The sequence below is a fragment of the Dipodomys merriami genome, unplaced genomic scaffold (assembly GCF_024711535.1).
Source record: "Dipodomys merriami isolate MVZ:Mamm:240054 unplaced genomic scaffold, mDipMer1.0.p SCAF_9, whole genome shotgun sequence".
NCBI lineage: Eukaryota > Metazoa > Chordata > Mammalia > Rodentia > Heteromyidae > Dipodomys > Dipodomys merriami.
This window is the reverse complement of record NW_027206512.1, coordinates 19,053,915-19,075,045: the sequence shown is the minus strand read 5'-3', so window position 1 is coordinate 19,075,045 and position 21,131 is coordinate 19,053,915. Positions and strand designations below refer to the sequence as shown.

The following is a 21,131-nucleotide window of genomic DNA, read 5'->3' as shown; positions in this document are numbered from 1 at the left end:
AGAGAGAGAGAGAGAGAGAGAGAGAGAGAGAGAGAGAGAGAGAGAGAGAGAGAGAGAGAGAGAGAGAGAGAGAGAGAGTGTGTGTGTGGCCTGGGGCTTTAGGATGAGCGCCCCGTTCCATCAGACCCTTCCCAGGTGAAGGTGTGGACCCAGTTCTTCGGCTTTCCACGATGCCCGAGGAAGGACCACGGCACCTATTTCTACCCGTCTACCCCCCAGCGTCCCCCCCCCCCCACAGTGGTGCGTGACCACTTCGGATCCCGCCCCAGACAAAGCCGATCTGAACTCCAGCCCAATGAATAAGGGGATCAGGTTGCTCTCTGGGCTTCCCCTCACCCCCTCCCCACTTCTCTCTGTCCCCACGTGACTCTCTGGAATCTTTCCCAAAGCTCCGAGTCCAGTCCCTGGGTCTATTTTCACGCCAAGCCAAGAAGAGAGGCTGAGCCTAGCACGGGGATCGTGTGTGGGACTTATTTTGTGCATTTCTGGGCTCTCTCGATCGGGTAGCATTTGAGTTTCTGGGGTCACCGCAGCTTCTCTGGGCTCAGTGTATCTAAAATGATGGCTCCTTCTCTTCCTCCTCCTCCTCTCCAGTAATCGCACCTCCGCCCTGCAGAGCTGGGGTGGGGGGTGAGGTGCGGAGGTGGGTGTCGGGCGAGGAGGAGCCGGCCGCGCCCCGGTGCCGCTCCCGAGGCAGGCGAGGGAGGGGGGCGGGGGCGAAGAAAGTAGCAGCGCCGCCCCCCGCGCCGCCCGCGTCCTCTCCCGAGCTTCCCACCGTCGGCTGCGGCACAGAGCGCAGAGCGCAGCCGGGGCGGCGCGGCGCGGTGCGGTGGCAGCGCGGGCGGCCGAGTCCCCGAGCTCCCCGCAGCGCGGCGCAAAGTTTCCAAGCCCGAGGCCCTCCCCCCCCCACCCCGGGGAGGCCCAGGTCCGCGGGGCGCGGGGTGACCCGGCCCAGAAGCTAGGGTGTGTGCGGCGTGCTGGGGTGTGTTCCCGGCGACCCCCCTCCACCGACGCAGCGCCGACGCAGAACTTTACAAAGCTGCTGGAAGCCAACCTGCGCCACGATCCCCGCGGTCGGCGACCCGGGAGCCCGCGGACCCGGCACCCAGCGAGGCTTGCGAGATCCCGGCAGCCCCGAGACCCGCAACTTTCCGGCGTCGTCCTCTCCCGGGCTCAGCCCACGTTGGAGTCCTTCTTCTGCATTGCTGGGAAGCTCCGGGTGGGGGAAATCGAATCCCCTGCCGGACCCGGCGTCCCCGGGCTGCTGGGAGCGCCGCTCTTGGGCGGGAGCAGCGCCTGGTTTTCCCGGGTAAACGCCCCGCGGTTCTCCACAGCGCTTTGCGCCCCCGGGGCGCGCGGCGCCGACGCCGGCGGAGCGGCCGAGGGCAGGTTCGTGGATGCGGAAGGCTGGGCTCCGGCAGCTCCGGAGCCGAGGCGGCGATGGGTGTCCTCCAAGAGTGGCTCGGGGTGGCCCTGGCGCTGGCGACATTTGCAGCCCTGATGCATCATTCAGAAGGTAAAAAAAGAAAAAAACCACAAACAAACGGTGCCGCGTGTGTGTGTGTGTGTGTGTGTGTGTGTGTGTGTGTGTGTGTGCGCGCGCGCGCGCGTGCAGTTTTAAAATGCTCGGCGCGTTTTGTGGTGGCGTGAGTCGAAAGGAAGTTTCTGGTGGCTTTTTTGGGGGTGGGTGGGTGGATGTGGACCTGGAATGGACTCCCCCCCACCCCTCCCCGAGTACATTCCCTGCTCCTGATTGTTTTGTATCCGGATCACAGCCCCAGCCCCAGCCTCCCGCTCTGCCCTAGGTGCGTTTGGGTGGGTGGGTGGGTGGCCGGCCGCTGGCTGGGGCATCTGTGAAATTGGATTTTCTTTCTCTCCATTTCCACCTTGCCCCCCTCCCCCAACCCCGGAGGAAACGCAACTACCCCAAGCACTGATGAGGGCCGAGCAAGAATGGTTCATACCTGTGCCCAAAATGCTTCAGCTCCTCCACCTAACCCCCCCCCCCCGTAAGTCTTCTCCGAAAAGTCCACGGAAGATTTTATAAACTATCCGAGCAGAGCGCGCTCTGGACGTGGGCAATTCAATTGCACGAGATCAGGTCTCCCCACTACTAAGAGACCCGAGTCTGTCTGTCTGTCTGTCTGCCTGCCTGCCTGCACCGGGGTAGGAAAAGTGGCTCAGAGTTTGGTTCTTTCTCCTACTTTGCCGTCCGCCTCCGTCGCCCAGGGGCTGGGAGCTGGACGCGGGGAGCAAGGAATCCAGAGTTGTCGCCATGATTTCAGACGCAGATAAATAACTGAATAAAGCAGGAGTTGGGGGTGGGCGGGGGTGTCGTGGGGGTCTAGGCCCAGAATCGCGAGGGGTGGGGGGGGCTCTGGAGGAGCTTTGAGGAGCGGGGAAAAGCGGCCGGGTGAGGGCGTCTGGGGGATTCCCTGCGCGGAGGGAAGGAACCCGCGATCTGGAGGTTCGAAGACTTCATCCCCAGCGCCCGGCTCTCGGTTTCCTCTTCTGGCGCGAGTCATTATTCAACCAGCTGCGGGAGGAACAGTTCACCTGCCGGGTCGCCCATCAGAGCCGTAGCCCGGGCTGCTGGGGGCGCTGCGCCTTCTCCCGGGATGGCTGGGACGGGGGAGCTCCCGGGTGCGGAGAGGGGCTTCGCCCCGCCCTCGCTGAGGTCGCGGGGGTAGGAGGGGCCGAGCCCCGTCTCAGACTTCCAGACCTCAAAGAAACATCTCCTCTTTACTACACAGTCCCAAGAGGAAGTGGCCCGGCCTTGGAAATGCGCGCCCAGCAGCGGGCTTTCCCTCTGGTTTAGTGCCACCTGGCCGCTTCCCTCCAGGGAAGCAGATCGAAGGGTTCTATCCTAGGGGAAGTACCCCCGGGGCCTGTGCAGCCGGTCTGCAAACCTGCTCAGTAACCTGCAGAAATAGACATTGTGTAGGTGTGTGTGTCTGAGCTTCCTGAAGGAAAACTTGTAAGGTTTGATTTTAATAGTTAACCGGTTGGAAGTCAAGCAAGGCCACCCAAACCTCAATTTCGGACTTAGAAAAATTCCGATTTTTCACTTGGTGAGAGTTTCTTATTTAGAATCATACATAGCCCAGCAACGTGGAAAACATGCGTCCAGTCCAGGATTGCTCACCAGGGGGCAGTTGGCATGATGTAGTTTCTCTGGATGAAATCTCTTGAAATGACATAAAGCCATTAATATTAAGAGCCTTGTAGAGTGCCCTTTTGGACAATGCAGTGTGCAGTTGGACAATGCAGTGTGCAAAGTTTAGGAACTTTGGTACGGCTGTTTGTGTATATCTCTTCAAGGATTCTTTGGAAACTTTGCATCTAATTGTTTAAGTCCATTTTCAGAGAAGGCATGTCTGAGACTTTCCAGGCAAGTCATAATGATGCTTATCTAATAATGAATTGAAAATAATCATGGCCCTATGCTAACCACCCTACAAACTTTATCAGTTTATTTTGCTTAACGGTGTGATTACCAGTCTCACAGACAAAAATATCAGTTGTCATCAGATAGAACATTCGATTTAGTTCTGGTAAAATCTTTTTTGTTTTAAACCTAAGAGATTTCCTTTTAAGGTGGAAAGCATAAGGATCTTAGAGATTTCCTCAAGTTTTTATTATTAACCTAGGGAATCATGTTTAAAAACAGAAAAGAAATAGGTATTTACGTGGGCCTCTCTGTGCATGTTAGAAGAATTTGTTGTGTTTTATTTAGTTTTCAGTCATGTCATACATCCATCTAGTTAATGTTCATTTTCCCCCCATAGTTAGAGTTGATACAGTCATGCCTTTCAAGGCTATGTGCTTGCTGAAAAGTTATGATGGCTTCTGGTTACTTCTATATCTGGCTTAGCTTCTATAATAGTGAAGGTTCAAGAATATTGGCCAGATGAACAAATATCGCCAGATCACATTCTTTTCATTGAAGCATAACTTGTAGACCAGCCTCTGTGATTAGCTGACCTTAAATGAACCATCTAAGTGCTTTGGGCTGTGTTTCTGTCACTTACTAAATGAGGAAGTCTACTAGGAGATAATCTGTCTAAAATACATTTGCTAATTCTTAAACATAGCAAAGAGAATGGAGGGATAAAAGGAGAAGTAGAGGTATCAGAGATTGTGGCTGTCATACAGTTCTTACTTAGTATACACAGGTTATATGTTTGGTCTCAGCACTACAGAAGAAAAAGGGATGAGGGAAGAGGTCAACATTTGCTGCCTTATTTATGATCAATTGCAACTTTCCGTTTCTAAATGACAGTTTGTCACAAGAAAAATGGGAATTTTTATTAGCATATTATCTTTTTTTTATTGGCCTGTATTGCTAATCTGATGAACTACTCTGATTTGAGGACTTCATGCAGTCAAAAGTACTAGGGAAACTTCTCACATGGCTGCTTTCTGAATGGGGAAACTATTTTGGCATTTTTCTGTAGACATGCCTCTTGAGTTACGTTGGCATGTGGAAGTCTTATGAGGTTTCAGTGGACTCACAGCTGGTTTGAAACAGAAAGATGACAGATTAGAGGCAGAGAACAGGCTCCAGTTTGAGTCCCACCATTCCTGGGTGATAGTAGCTAATCCTATAACCTCTCTCATAAATGCTATTAACTGACTACACTGGAAAGAATTACACTGGAAAAGATAGTTTCCTTTTATTTATTTTTTATTTACTGGCAGATCAGCATTTTTGGTTTTGCTCTTGGCTGAAGAGTCTTTTTGGTGAGGCACGCACACTTATAACACTATTAGAGAAGATATTAGCCCACCAAGATAGCCTCTCACTTCACTATTCATTCTGTAAGCCTTTACAGAGAGCATCTGGATCTTCATAGGGGCTGGTGGGGTGGGTATGGGCATCAAAACAAATAAGAACAAACCTCATATGTTGTGCTTACCAAAATTGTTAATATCATTAAACTATTAGTTAGGATATGAGAATATTTGTTCCTTGGGTTTTCCAATATTGATTTTTTTTTCTGATTCCAATTGATTGTTACTGAGCACAACTTTGGAGCCTTCTGACTTTTATAAGTACCTGTTGATAGAAATAAAGAGGTAATGTAGCTGAGCACCTATAGCTCATACCTGTTATCCTAGCTACTCAGGAGGCTAAGATCTGAAGGTTATGGTCTGAAGCCAGCTTGGACAGGAAAGTCTGTGAAATTCTTATCTCCTGTTAACCAGCAAATAGCCAGAAGTGGCACTGTGGCTCAGTAGTAGGTTGCCATCTTTGAGCCAAAAAAGCTCAAGGGCAGTGTTCAGGCCCTGAGTACAAGCCTCAGTAATAGCGCCCCTTCCCTTCCCCCTTCCCCCCTTCTGACACACAAAGAGTTGTTGTCATAAGTTTTTATTTGTAATATATTGTACTTCCATTCATTCCCCTCCAGGGATTGGATTCTGAGTATTACCCTTCCTAAGGGATGTCTGTCCTTTCATGAGGACACAACCATCCATGTCCACTGCCATGTATTTCAGTAGCAGTTTTACTCAAGGTGCACTGTGCTCTTGTACAAGCTGTTATGTGCACGCTATGCCACATGGCTAGATTGGATCCTGATGCCAAATCTTATGTAGTTCATTTTCATTTTAACTACTGTATTAATTGGTCAAAATCCTAGTTGAGAGTAATCAGGACATGAGCTGTCCTGTCAGTCATTCTATTTTAACTATTCCACAGTTTATACAGCCATATGCTGAATTATAATACAACATAAAACTTGAACATTTAAATGCCAACTTGTGGCTGCTTGTTCCTAATGAATCATATTTTGTGATACTCTGTTCTTCGAATCTCCATATCTTTATGGTTGTTATCGGCTACTATTCCTTTCAACTAATGAGCCTGACATTCTCTTGAGTTTAACTTTCTTCATTCTTTCAGTTTTCAACTTAGTGTTTCTATGGTGAATAGGATGTAAGTATTGATATAAATTATGCCTCAAGATTTCCTTGAAAATGCCAATATTTTACAAGTGTCTCAGGCAAGAATTTACTACAACTGGTAAAAGTCTTCAAAACATTCATTTACTTGTTTTGAATTTCATGCAGTAACATGTTGCCTGTGACCTACAAGAAATGACCCAGCCACATGGGAGAGGAGCATCCCAATCTCAGGACCTAGGCTCTCCCCAATGCCCTGCAGTGTAGAACTTAAATTGTCTTGCCGTGTAGTTGGTTTTGGAACTCTCACTCTCCTTGTCTTATTTTTTCCAGTTTTCCTTTGAAGACAGCTTACTTGTTCACCCTCTCTCAGAATTCACTTTGAGGTGGAGTTTCTTTAAAGCTCAAGTAAAATAATAAATGGCAAACCTTGAATGGGCTGGTAATCATTCTAGTACTCCTTAAGGAAAAAAAAAGATGAGTGGAGGGAGTACCTTTATTTTCCATATTACGTGGCTCAATGGATTGGCGAAAAGGCTTCTTTGTCCTAATTCTGATCTGGGAGCTGCCCCAGCACCCAGCACCCAATGCCAGTAAGCCTTCCAACTTCATCTGCTTGTAGGCGTGTAATGTGCCACAGTGTGGGAGAAATATGCTTGTTCTGGGTGACTGCATCTGGCTTTGGGTGGTGATGAATGTTTGATAGTACTGGGCATCATTTTGGAATGTTTTATTTTCTCCCAAGAGTAAAAATGAGGGTTTGGAAATCCTGTTAATGGAGACTCATTCATGCAGCTGCCTTCTGGGTAGAAGTGTTCTGTTTTAGGAAGGGCCTCAGAGGGCAAAGCTTATTTCTTTTGAAAGTGTGCATCATAGAGTGACCCAAATTGAGTTATTTTCTTTCCTTAATGATATTTGTTTATGTGTATTTATCAGCAGCTTCACACCGTTTGACTTGGGTCTGTAGCTGATCCTTGGCTTAACCAAGTATGGTTGCGGTGCTCTTCTCTAGGAACCTCATGTAGTCATGTTGCATTGAGTTTATAAGTTCTCTCTAAACTTCAAAAAAATGTCCTATCTCCCTCCCTCCCCTCCCCCTCCAGCTTCTACTGAGGATTCAACTAGGACATTGTATATACTAGGCAAGTGCTTTTTAACACTTTATTTGTGACTCATATATACAGTTCAGGATTGTACTCAGGGCCTCCCAGTTGCTAGGCAGGCACTCTACTGCTGAGCCACACCTCCAGACCTTTTTTTGCCATAATCTTGCTTCTAGCTCAGGCACATACCTAGACAAAATCTGCCTAATTTTGGCTTCTCCTTGTTTCTGGGATGATAGGCACGCACATCGTTCCTACTTTCTTTGACTGAGGAGTCTTTTTTTTTTTTTTTGGGTCTGGTTGTGGGGCCTGAACTCTGGGCCTGGGCGCTGTCCCTCAGCTCTTCAACTCAAGGCTAGTGCTCTACCACTTGAGCCACAGTGCCACTTCCGGCTTTTTTCTTTTTGCTTATGTGGTGCTGAGGAATCGAACCCAGGGCCTCAGGCATGCAAGGCAAGCGCTCTACCACTGAGCCACCTTCCCAGCCCCTGACTGAGGGATCTTATGGAATCTTCTGCTTGGGGCCGCCTGGAACTTCCATCCTCTCAGTCAGCCTCCCACAAAGCTAGGATGACAGACATGTGCCACCTTGCTCAGACTGAGTAGAGAAAGAGGTCTCTTGAATTTTTTTTTTACCTGTGCTGGCTGTGAACTTTCATCCTTCCTTTGTAAGTAGTTAGGATTACAGTTGTGAGTCGCTGGTGCCCAACTCCAAAAATGGTTTAAAAACTGATAGTTGGTTACTTCTTAAGATACTTGATTTCTCAGGCAGCTTTGAAAAGAAATTGGCTTTGTGGAGAAGAGAAATAAAATTATAGGCTCATGTGTAATAAAAATGTTTTCGTTAACAAGGCACTCCATTTACACTGGTTCTATAAGACTAAATCACTTAATGGTGATGTTGTGTGCCTTAGTTTATGTCACTGTAATCTGTGCCAGGGGCAGAAACCACCTATGAAAACATTTCTCAGAAACTATTTTCATTGTTAAACAATACTTGACCAGAGAGGAAGATAAATTTATTATAAAGATAGTAAGCATTGTGTTTTTTAAATGTTAAACTTTATTTATTTCAAAGGTTTTATATATATATATATATATATATATTTGAAAACATTGTACATGATACTCCATGCAATTTTATCTGTTAATGTGTTTTTTTCATGGGTTAGCCATTAAAAGAGTAATGATCTGAAAGAAGATTCAATTTAGTTAAAATGTACTTCAGTGGTGATGATCTTTATTATGTTTTTTCAACATCAGAAGTAAGAAAATGTCTAAGTAATTTAAAAGTAAGTTGTAGCCACTGGTGGCTGAGATCTGAAGATCATGGTTCAAACCAGGAAATGCCATGAGAATCTTATCTACAATTGAGAATCTTATCTATAATTAACCACCAAAAAGCCAGAAGTGGAAATGTGGCTTAAGTGGTAGAATGGTTCCTGGGTTCTGAGTTCAAGCCCCAGCACTGACAGCCACATATATCAGAAAGTGGGTTGTAGCCAGGTGCTGATGGCTCATACTTGTAATCCTAATTACTGAGGAAGCTGAGATCTGAGGATCATGGTATGAAGCCAGCCTAAGAGACTCTTATCTCCAACAAACCACCAAAAAGCTGGAAGTGGAGCTGTAACTCAAGTGGTGGAGTGCTAACCTTGAACAAAATAGCTCAAGGACAGAGCCCAGGTTCTGAGGTAAAGCCCTAAAACTAGTCTGTGTGCACACACACACACACATGCACAAAAGTGAATTCTATCAACAAACATATATTTAATCTATCTATAGATATAGACATGTGTGTACATTTCTATTTAAGATACATATGACTGTTCTATATTTATACATCTATAAATATACCTCCTTTTCTATGGCATACTGTAGATTGTAATACTGTCTTTGGAAAAGAAAATTCTTAAGGAAAAGTAAGTCAGTTAAGAATTTCCTCTCTAGGTTTTATCTCAAGTTTTCTTATTTGAATGTCAAGCACATAAAAATCATTTCAGTGAATTTGCCCTCAGAGATCTTTGATTCAAACCTAAGTGGAAATAATCGTCCTGTTTTCTTTAGAAATTGTTCTTAATTCTATTATGAGTGGAGAGGGTAGAACAATTCTCTCCTGAGAAGTTAATGTTTTTGGTACCTCATGAATGGTTTGTTAGAGGCCAGCTCTGGAGTAATTGTGTCCCTCCCTCTTGGGAAAACCAACAGTGGCACATTGTCAAGTTTGCATCTACGTTGGTGTGCCTGTACTATTTGAGTCTGTTGTGCAGTTTCTCAGTTTCTAGAAGAATAGCTGCTAGCACACTTCACACCTGTTCCAGGTTAATCAACACCTGTTGTGCTGCTCAAAAATTGGTTGAGATTGTGTATTGATATGTATTTTTGTGACAAATGCCTGCATATATTATAATTTAGTGTTGTGAACCTCATCTGTTTTTCTCTATTTTTGGTTAAATTAGGATTGCAATTTTATGTTGTTTTCAAATAAAGACTTAGAAATTTGTTTTATGATATACTACTTAGTCAGAATATAGATGCTACTCCAGTCAAATTCAGCCTTCTTTTCCATTTAGAAACAAATCATCTGTTTTTCTTCATTTAGTGCCTAATGACTGGAAAATATAAAGACGTATCAGTTCATAAGCAGCCCATCAGAAAGAAAAATGGAGTGAAAAGGATTTTGGAGGTCAGGAACTCAATAGATGAGCTCTTTTGAAATAACCATCATCTATATAACTCTCCTCTAAAGTGGCTTAACCTCCCCCAAAGAGGAATAGAGGAACATACTGTCTTATAAAAGGCAAGAATTAGGTGTGTGTGTGTGTGTGTGTGTGTGTGTGTGTGTGTGTGTGTGTGTGTGTGTGTGTGTGTGTGTGTGTGTGTGTGTGGTGATAGGGTGGAGGCTCATCATGCCAAGCACATATTCATAGTCAGATGTGATGGTACAGGTCTGTAATTTCAGCTCTGGAAGCTGAGGCAGAAGGTCATATGTTACAGAACTGGCTGGGAGGCATAGCATTCAAGTTCAAACTGGGCTACATCTGGGGTGGATAGTGAGACCAAGCTTAAAAACAACCCTAATAATAACAACAATAATAGCAATAATAAATGGAGTGCCACAAGGGAAATATGCAAAATGAATTCTTAAGTAAATGATTCAGGCACAGAGTGATGATATGAGTTCAAAGGAAGAAGGACATAATTCTGTGGGCTGGAAAAGTTTCGTAAAGGAGATGAGATCAAGTTCAAAGACCTTGAATAGACCCATTATTTGTCTTGAAAAAAATGAAAATGAACCAAAGCCTTGAGACATGGATGCTTATTGTTAGATTTCAAATGGGCCTCTTGGATTAGTCTGGGGAATTTGTATCAGCCAAATGTGGAAGAGAATCTTGGATAGGTAAATAGAGACTGGATCACAGAGGTGTCCCTGACTTGTCACAAGGAAAATAGCACTGGATGCCGTTATACATGCATTTATTTTAATATTCAAATAATAAGTTTTAATAATCCATTCTTTCATGTATATCCAAGAAAACGTTGTTTTGGTATATGGGCTTATTTCCCCAGGAGAAGAATGCTCAAGCTTTTTAAGATTTGAAAGAAGCAATTTGCTGATTCGGATGCATATTTCTAGATGTAGTTTAGCAGTAAGCGTGTTGGGGCAGTGCCCATTGCTTGATTATGATGACTTTTAATTCTCGTTTTGTTTTTCTTCACAGGTGCTTGTGTCTATCAAGGGTCCTTGGTGGCAGTAAGTCATTCTTAATATATTTCTTTTCAATGCACAATGCTTGATTGAGGTTGTGGGGTGAACAAGTGAAGTGATCCTGTCATTGTAAAATATGTTTACTTTTCTTCATAGTTTGAGGATGAACTCTCACCCTGGTCCCATCAGGCTCAATTACTTTCCTAAAGTGAATTATTTCCGTTTGGATTCTCAGGTTCTGGAAGAGAAATTCATGTTTTCCCCACCCCCCATTTACATTCTGTGCCAGTCCTTTGTAGTTTTTCAATCAAAGAGAAAATGAGATCCTGACCTCTGGTTATATATAAATGAGGTCACAGTTTGTTTATATTCCTGGTATATTTGCCATTTCCTTTGATTCTTTCTCAAAAATAGTACTATTACTAATTCAATAGAATAGGGAAGATTTCTGATTGTTTCTTTGAATGATAAACTTAGACTTTTTAGGGGGGAGACAAACAAATGAACATTTTATCTCTGACCCTTTGGCATCTAGGGTAGAATTGATTTTGAACTTGATGGCAGAATGACTTGGGGGAAAAGCTGATGCATGTCTCAGGCGTTTCTTTTCATTAATAATGTACCATGGTGCATAACAGTGTGTTAAAGCCTTATTGAAAAGACTGTCTATACTCCATCAACTCTCATAAGTGGTATGACAAGTCATTCTTCACCACTTTTTTTTATTTGGGTTTAATAAATGCTATAATAAAATTGAACTGTGTTGATTGGAAAGGATTTGCTCATTTACATCACCACCTGCTATTGACACGTATGATATTAACAAGTCATCTTGGATTATCCTTGTGGTGTTAAAATACACGAAAAAATGTGATGCGTGCAATAATCTAGATAATTATAGATATTCACAGAAATATTCTTAAATTGGATTTTTATATACTACGGTTCTTTTTCTGGAGAGTTACATATTTGAATCAGAAAAAAAAGCCATTTTCCTTCTCATTCCATGCCTCGGGAAGCAGACTTGCCTTTCTGTTTATTCCTTAATACATTTTAGCAACCATTTTAAAATCAAAGCGCTCTGAAGTATATAATCAATTTTGTAGTTATTATAGATAAATCAGTCAGCTATGCTAATATAAAAAGAATGGCTCATGACATAGAATTGCTTCATCATTTTTAAAAGTATATTTTCATAGCTGTTGATTCATCTGAGATTTAGACCAATGAAATAGGCAGATCACATAATATTTTAAATCTTCCCCCTATTAACGAGGACCTAAGGAGGAGAGAGAGAGATGAAGAGTTTTGCTAAAAGTCATGGACTGGAATATGACAATCTGTATTCTTTCTGTTGTTCTGTCTGATCTGATAAAAAGTAACAGACTGTCTTCTGTACCTAGACCATCTTCCACACTTAACTTTACTATTTGTTCTTGTGCATTTTAGTGTGAAACAATCAAGTGATTGGAGAGCTCAATTAGACCAAGTTAAGGAAGAGGTAATGCATAGTATGTAATGAGTAATCTTGTTCCACTTGGGTCCAGCGTTGGCTAATCCCAAGGCTGTGGCTATTCAAAGCTAGTGGGGTATACTTTTTTGTACCTGCACATTCCTGAACTCACCAGTCTTTGTTTACCAAGACCTTTGTTACTAGCCTTGTTACTAGTACCTGTCTCAGGTACCTAGTATTGTACTTATGCAATTCAATTAGAGAGATAGGACATTTATTATAATAATAATTATTATTGCTAAACATTTATTTTTTGGTGAGAAGTAGAGACCTGCTGTCCTAGATACAGGGCTACATTAGCAAGCAGAGAAAATTCCCTGCCCACCTGAAGCTAAAATCCTAGTGAATAAAATATTATAGAATGTCAGTTAGGTGTGTTTTCAATGATAGAAAACAAAAAACCAATATGGGTGTGGAAAGAGAGAAAATCCAATGCTGGGAGAAGCAGCTACCTGAAGCAAGATGACTGGAGCAAAGTTGTAGAAAAGGTGAGTTTAAGCGAGCCTTGTGGCTTTCTAGGGAGATCAGTAGTTTGTAGAGTTTGAGCAACAGTTCACTTTGCATTTGAGGGCATGGCTGGAACAAGTGAACCAGGGAGAAATTGGTGGGAGAGGAAGTCAGGGACACAGCATGTCAAGCCTTGCTCAGGCGTGCGTTTGTTCTCTCGTGGTGGGTGAGCCCTTGGAAGCCTAGCAAGGAGGAATGACAGTCTGACTTATTGTTTAATTAAACTGCTGAAATAGGAATATAAAAACGAGCGTTCTTGTTTCTAAGGAAACTGTTGAATACTTTACAGAGACTGTAAAGGTGAGTCAATCCACGTAGGAGAAACAGCTAGAATAATCTAGGAAAAAACTTAAAAAGCTAGAGCTTCTTCTTTTGTATTTATGTGTAAGCACTTTAAATTCTCTTTCCATTTTAAGGACATTGAATTACTGCCTGACATGTGCTGGGTTCAGTTCCTAGCACTACTACACATAAGCACACACCCACACGTGCAAGAAAAGAAAAGAAATAGGACATGGTAGCTATTGCATTATGGGCATAAATAGTTGTGTGATTTATTGCTTCTCTCTTTCCACATGCCTGTGTTGAAGAAAGGCATTGTCCCTACATCAGTGAAAATGAATGTAGTTTGTGTGTGTGTGTGTGTGTGTGTGTATGTTTGCATGCATATATGCGTATATTTCATATTTTTGTATATGTACATATATACATTCCATCTGTGTATGTGTGTGTGTGTGTGTGTGTGTGTGTGTGTGTGTGTGTGTATGTGTGTGTGTGTATGTGTGTGCCCAGTACTAGGGCTTGAATTCAGGGCCTCCCACTCTTTCTTAATTTTCTTGCTCATGGCTGACCCTCTACCGCTTAAGCCATGCCTCTAGTCTAGTATTTTGCTGATTAATTGGAGATAGAGTCTTGTAGACTTTCGCCTGAACTGTTTTTGTACTTTGATTGCCTAGCTTTCAGCCTCTTGAATAGCTGGTATTATAGGTGTGAACCACTGGCGCCTGGCTCAGTTTGTATAGTTTTGATTAAAATAAAGAGTTTGAGAACATTATACCCTATTATTTTAGGATTTAACAACTTTTTGTGCCAGAAGCCTTCTATTGCAAAAAGAATCACTCAAGAGCTGGCTCTGAGCATGGCAGCATGTGTCCCTAAATTCTTCCTACATTCTCACATTGTTAGAGCTGGAAGTGACTTCAGAGATTATGCAGTACAAGTCGCCCACATTCATGGCTGAGGAGACTGGGTGAGATATGTGAAGTTCTTGACATTCATTCACTCAGCAGGTGAGTGATTAGAAGCATAGAGGTGGTCAGTTTGAAAATGGCTAGCATTAGCTTTACCCAGAAAAATTCTGAAACCTCAAGAAAATGAAAGCATGGATTTAGATGTTTGCTGCTAATTGCTAACCCTCTAGCTGTTTTGTGAAGCTGCTTCTAACCGATGCCATCTTTTCACTTGCTCATGAAGCTGTAAGATACTGGTGCATTTATGACTCTGACAGTCTGAATACCTAGCTTGGACTCTTTCTGCTCTACTGACAATCAGCACTGGAACCTTCTGGAACCTTTATGGCCCATGATATGAAATGGCACCATTAAAGCCTCTTCTGAAGGGATTTTGTGGATTAAATAAGATTGCATGGGGAACACATGCCCGGTGTGTACTTTTACACCACAACAAAATTCCTTTTTACCAACCTAGAATAACCAGAGGAGGTGACAGAACCAAGTACAGTTAGGAAGCTAAGGCTAGCTCAGAAAGTGTACATCATTTGACAGTTTACATAGCTAGTAAGCACTGGAGGAAGGGAGGGTTCAAACCTGGCTCTCACTCCGAAGCCCATGCATTGAGCATTGTTTCTCACAGCCAAGCCAGGCTGCATACTGTCTCTGAGCCATTAGCTTAAATTTTACCTTTGGTCCTATATGCCCAGTCCCCCCCCCTCGCTGCACCTGTCACACAGTTGTCTCTGCCAGTCTCTGTCTCTGACCTCCTGCAAAAGCCAGCTGTCCCTGGCTAACCCCTTCCCATTTAACCCAGGCTGTCCACATTACTGGGCAGGCAGTAAATTCGTCACTTAATACAAGAAGCATTTAGAAGGGTACTGATACTGTTTATTGAATGTTTGTATTGTGTGTGTGTGTGTGACCATGTCTGCACCTGTGTGTATATTTATACCCTCAGTGTGTTGTGCTTTCCATCTCTTGGCAATTCTCTGGACTTGCAGTGACATTCTGGGATGATTTGGTCCTAAGCCATATGTAGCCATCTCTTAGTTATGTATTGACTTCAGCTGTCTCCTTTCTATTTTCTCTTTGTATTTTTCAGGTCAGAAATTGCTATAGAAGGGACTAAAAATACCATGAGAAACACTAATCCACTTCTGGATTTGTTTTCTTACCTCATAATCCTCATGTACTTTTATTTTATTTTTTTATTTTTCTCTTTTTTTTTTTTTCTCATGTACTTTTAAACTCAAGACGTTCACCCAAATCAGCTCTGGTAAGAGCAAAAGTGAAGCCGTCTTAGTCAGGAACCCATCCAGGAAAACACTTCATATGTTTCACTGTTGCAGGAGTATCCAGTGTGAGGAGAAAAAGGAATGAACTATTTTCAAGTTTTCTCATACCTGCTGCTTTTGTCCAACTATATTGAATAATAAGAATTTACATGTCCTTTTTATTTTAATTGCCACAAGTAAATGTTGCTTCTTTATTAAATTCTTCCTGGGGCTGGGCAATAGTGGCTCACATTGTGATCCCAACTACTCAGGAGACTGAGATATAAGAATCACAATTCAAAGCCAGCTTAGAAAGACAAATATTGGAGACTCTTATCTCCAAATAAGCAGCAAAAAGTTGGAAGTGGAGGTGTGGCTTAAGTGGTAGACCACCAGCCTTGAGCTTTACCTCAGTTTTTTTCCATCTTTGAAATGGAGATTAACTACTTCCTTCACAGGATTGTTGGAATGATTTAAAGGGATTAATCTGAATTTAGTAGCTGTTATGAGATAGATTATGACTTAGCAAAAGGGAGCAAAACTACTCTTTTCCTCAAATCAAAAATGGTAATTGTTGAGATTTTGTTTGTTTGATGTACTTTTGCTGATAAAGTAGATTATACTTTTAGCAAGTTGGTGAGCAAAAACTTTTTTTAAGCATAATAAAATTGTAGGTGTTTCCCTCAATGTAAGACAACCAAGCAGAATTTGGGCACTGATAGTTTGTCTTCCTAGCTACTCAGGGAAGCTGAGATCTGAAGATTAGATTTGAAACCAATCCAGGCAGTAAAGTCTATGAGATTCTTATCTCCAATTAACCAGCAAAAAGCCAGAAGTGGAGCTATGGCTCAACTGGTAGCCTTGAGCAAAAGCAAAAAAAAATTCAGAGACCATGCTCAAGCCTTGAGTTCAAGCTTCAGGACTGCACAAAAAAAAGAAAAGAAAAAAAAAAGGTAACAAAGCAGAAAGAGCCATGCAAAATAACAACTCTTAAATTCTTTCATTTCCCTTAAGCATATTCCCAATCCTATTTTCTTGAGAAGTACAGGTTATTACTTTTTATTTCTTTCAAATGCCTGTGTTTCTTCTTTATTTACTTAAAAATGCTGAGTAATGTGCTCTTTTTATGTGGGGAAGTTTGTTAATGTATACATCTTTTATAGTAATGCTGTAATTTTTTTGTAACACTTTACTGCTGTGCTAGATGCTGGCTGGTAGTAAGCTGCCTTTGATTAGAGGTATTCAGATTGAGACTAGACAAAATCACCAATGAGTAATGGTGACTTGGTATAAGAGCTGTTTTAATCGGGTTGTTCTAATCTGAGTGTTCACTGTGAAGATTGGAGTTTAGAGCTGTGTGTTTCTGCCTAAGGTACTCTCAGTGAGGGTGAGAAAAATTCCTTGACTTGAGTGTGTGTTTCTTGAAGGCAGCAGTTTTGTCTCGGGGTCTAGGTAGGGACAACTAGCCAGTAAATACCTCAGAATTCTTTTTCCTTGCTGGGGTTTTATAAGTTGTGTGTCATAATCAGATGTGTTGGTTTTCTACTTGGGAATTTATATCTTCTTAGAATAATGGTGTGAGAGGAATAATACAAAGACTTTGTACTTTTATTGATGAATAATCCATATGCATTTTCATTCTTATTCATATTCTTGTGGTAGGAACAGATGTTTTAAGCTAACAAACACATTTCTTATGCTTTGTTTTGAATTTAGAAGATGTAACTGAGCTTGGCAGCCATATTTATTTGCTCAACCTATACTATATGTGATAATATATTTCAATTTTTTGGTCATGCCATACGTTCCATCTACTTTTTTATTACTTATTTTTTTTTAAAGAAGTTTGTACCTTCTTTTTCTGCTCTAAATTGCCTTACAACTTAGTTCATCATTTTGTTGATGTCTCCAAGATGACTACAGAATATATACATATGCATGTTTATTTTATACATAGTAATTTATGCATATGTATATATGTATGTATCTCCTCAAATAGAACTGCCATTCATTTGTGACAGAGTGTGGTATTAAAATGCTTTACTTTTTCAAGTCCTCTGCTTACTAAGGGAAAGATAATATACGAATATCAAATGACAATTGAGTTAAATCAGCTTATGTTTTCTTGGAATTTGAATTATAAATGTCTCAGGAAAAGTTAGCTTTGAAAATTTGTGTGGATAGTATTTTGTTTCTATGACAGGAAGGGACATTTAAATATAAAATGGGTACAACATTATTTTAAAAAAGTCACTGAGTGGTTTTATGTAAAATAAGCACATTGCTCTGGTAGCCCAGCTGAGTTCTCTTAGTAATGATTTTTCTTTTTCAGACCTCTAGCACTTACAAACTGAGTGAAGGAAGAAGAAAATAGAAAACTTTCACAGTGAGAAAGAGTTTATTGTTACATCCAGGAGATCCTTGAGTTTGAGCCATGACCTTTGAGTGTTTTCGTGACAGCTCTTGAGATTGGTTATTTATTAAATTTATATCATTCCTTTCCTCCAAAGGGAAATAAAATGGATGGGGAAGGGACCAGAAAAGGGAGAGCATCTGAACTGGAGAGCAGATTCATTATCTTTGTATCTTCATTTCTTGAATTGATTTTGTAAAGAGTGAGCAGGAGAGAATTATTAACAGAAAGAGATACTTCTTTTGAGTATCCTGGTACAATTCCTGTGTTGACTTGCCCCAAAGGAGCTTGTTTTTAAAGGATGGGGCATCAGAAACAGAAAACCTGAATTAGCATCTGAGAACAAACTTCTTCCTCTCATATTTGCTGGTGGTATCATAGTAGTAGTGATGCAGCTGGATTGCAAAGATATTGATCAACTTCATGTTCTGGACCCTGTGATTGGTTCAGTGCTGTATACTACAATTACTAAGACATGAGTTAAGCCTCTGGGACAAGTAGCAGTAGACTGTAGGCTTTTTACCCAACAATTCCTTCTTCCTTTCCTCTGCTAGCAGAGTTCTGACTTTTCATTCACTCCTCCAGCCTTTCCTTAGATGGCTTGTGGAAATCCTAGCAGTGAACTGTTTAGGAAGTTTAAATTCCTGTGCTGATGATGGGTTATTGTCGATGTGTGATTTGTGTTTTTATTTTGTAGAATCATCTAATGTGATATACCAATTTTATAAGTGATATTTAGATAATTCTAATAACTGTATATTTGACAACCTATTAAAATGTTTTGCATTGGAAAAAAAAAACGTGTATCTGAGTATGTAACCTAGTTGTGGTCAATGAGATGTGTGTAGAAGTCAGAATCAGTTGGGCAACTGAAAGGAGCCCTATAAATAGCTCCCTTTTCCTAGATCTGAACATGTTGAGAAATAAAATAGAGAATAACTATAGAAGAAAAATACTGTCACCTTAAGGGCTATAGATGTAGCTCAATGGTAGAGCCCTTACCAAGGGTGTATAAAACCCTGGGTCCCAATTCCAACACAATATGCAAACAAACAAATTTTAAAAATGACTGATAAAGCTGAGTTAGAAGATAGAGCTTTAGTTCTGAGCCTTTTTTTTTTTTTTTTAATCGGTCGTGGGGCTTGAACTCTGGGCTTGGGCACTGTCCTTGCGCTCTTCAGCTCAAGGCAAGCACTCTACCACTTGAGCCACAGCGCCACTTCCGGTTTTCTAGTGGTTTGTTGAGATAAGAGTCTCACAGACTTTCTTGCCCCAGCTGGCTTTGAACTAAGATCCTCAGATCTCAGCCTCCTGAGTAGCTAGGATTACAGGCATGAGCCACTGGCGCCCTCCCGGCTTTGAGCTTTAATTCTCTTAGCCAAATAGATGATTAATTCTGAACTTAGAACTTGGCAGACTTGAATATTCACAGATAACTTGGATGATGGAGTTTGTCCATGGAGAAAAGCTGTGCAGACAAGATTGGAGAAGCATAGAAAGACTTACAGTTTAGGAAGATAGCTCTGTCCCCTCGTGTAGAAGACAGGCAGACTGTGCTAAACATATCTAGTTATTTTTAAGAATTACCAATTTGATAAGTCATATTGCTTTTATACGGCTAAAAGAGACATGTTATCCTTTCTTAAAAAGGAAACCTCAAGAGTGAGGGAAAAATAGAAACTCTCCAATAAAGGGAGATTGTAAAGTTTTGCCTTAGAACATTGGCATTGAAGAGGTGATCTCTGGAGTTGCTGCAACCACTGGGACACTTGGCCAGCACAGAAACACTTGGCCCACGCAGGAACATCTGGCCTGCACACACAGGTTGCTGGGGAGAAAGATGGAAGAGTTTGATTCCACCAGGAGTTTGATTATTCTTCTACTGATTTAACTGGCAAGGGACACGGGAACTGAGCTTACTGGAAGAATTCTTGTTTGAGCTAACAAATTCTCTGCTGTTTAAGTTGATATGAATTGACTTATATCTTTCCGCAGCATTCAAACCAATACCTTATAATCAGATAATGAAGAGAATCCAAAGCATTTTGGGTTGTCAAAAGTGTTTTGGCAGCATGGCGAAGAGGTGAGCTCTGGATTTTTGGGTTTTGACCTTGGACAAGTTATTTACCTTATCTTTAGAATGGAGAGACTAGTTGCAGAGACTAGTTGCAGGTTCAGAGACTTTCCAAAGATACCTAAGATAATACATGAAAGTAACTGGGATGTAGTAAGCACAGCTAGCTACTAAGAATACTAGCTTTCAGAAGCAAGTTACCTTTGCTCTTGGTATTGAAATATGGGTCAGTTTAGACTTGGGAGAGTGGAGGGAAAAGCTCTTAAGATGAGGGAAAGGAAGTCTAGTTGGATTGAAGTGTGATGTGATAAAATACCTAGAAGGGATTTTTAAACTCCAGCCTGCAGAGAGCTTGGACTAAGGCTTTCTGTAGGTTTGGGAACCTTTGAAATGGAAATCATTTGCTCTTGAATTCAGACTGTAATGTGATAAGTATACAGTTGGAATTGAGATACCATAGCCTTGCTTTCTGCTGTTATTGCTGCTGCTTCTCATGTTCACCAGTGTCCAGGTGTGATTTATTCAATAGAGCTTTGGAGAGAGTATGGATGGCTACATGCAACTGATCGATGTCTTGAAAGGGAGAGGCAGTTTGCAGACATTTTCCAATGATGAGCCAATATTATTAAATTCACTGTCAGATTAGCAAAATCAGGTTCATGTGGCATTATGTCAGGTGGAGTGCCCTATCAATAAACATTAATGCACTCTGTAACTTTTTTGTTTCTATGTCAGTCCTAGGGCTTGAACTCAGGGTCTATGCTTTGATCTCAGCCTCCTGAGTAGCTAGGTATGCACCTTTGGTGTCCAGGTGTGTAACTTTACATTTTTTGGTACCAGCTCTGGGGCTGAAACTCAGGGCCTAGGCTCTGTCCTTGAGTTTTGTTTTGTTTTTTTTTTTTTGTGTTCAAAGCTAGTGCTATACCACTTGAATGACAGCTTTACTTCTGGCTTTTTTAGTGGCTAATTGGAAGGAGTCTCATGGCCTGGCTGGCTTTAGACAGCGATCTTCAGATCTCAGCATCCTGAGTAGCTAGGATTACAAGCTTGAACCACCAATTCCTGACTCACTTTTTATATAACTTTTAATGCCTATTGTGATATCCTCCCCAAGGTGATAGTATAATTTTCTTCCTTCTTCTTTAATCTAGTTAATCTTGAAAATTGGCCAAAATTATATTATGTTCTGGATATTAGTAAGATAAAGTACATGTGGTTTATTCAAATTTCTTTGTATAGTGGAGGGCTGGTTATATGAAGTAGAGTATCTCAAAGGCTGAAATGTACAGTTTTTCTCTTTTGCTGAAAAATAGAATTAGGGATATTATTTTTGCTTCCAGAACTCTATCAGATTTATCAGTTCCTATACTGGAAATGTGAGAAAGACCAAGAGTGGGCAGAA

The 21,131-nt window shown here is 41.7% G+C and overlaps 1 protein-coding gene across 2 annotated transcripts in view; it reads left to right on the top strand.

The window, feature by feature from the left end:
• Nucleotides 1-1,304: 1,304 nt before the first annotated feature.
• The window catches only part of Fras1 (Fraser extracellular matrix complex subunit 1), a 442,940-nt gene continuing 423,113 nt past the window's right edge, over nucleotides 1,305-21,131 (top strand). For both annotated transcript variants that reach the window (XM_070012597.1, XM_070012596.1), the window contains exons 1-2: nucleotides 1,305-1,516; nucleotides 10,730-10,761. In XM_070012597.1, coding sequence (XP_069868698.1) covers nucleotides 1,441-1,516; nucleotides 10,730-10,761 — 108 coding nt within the window. In that variant the 5' untranslated portion in view covers nucleotides 1,305-1,440. The remainder of the gene's footprint in view (nucleotides 1,517-10,729; nucleotides 10,762-21,131) is intronic.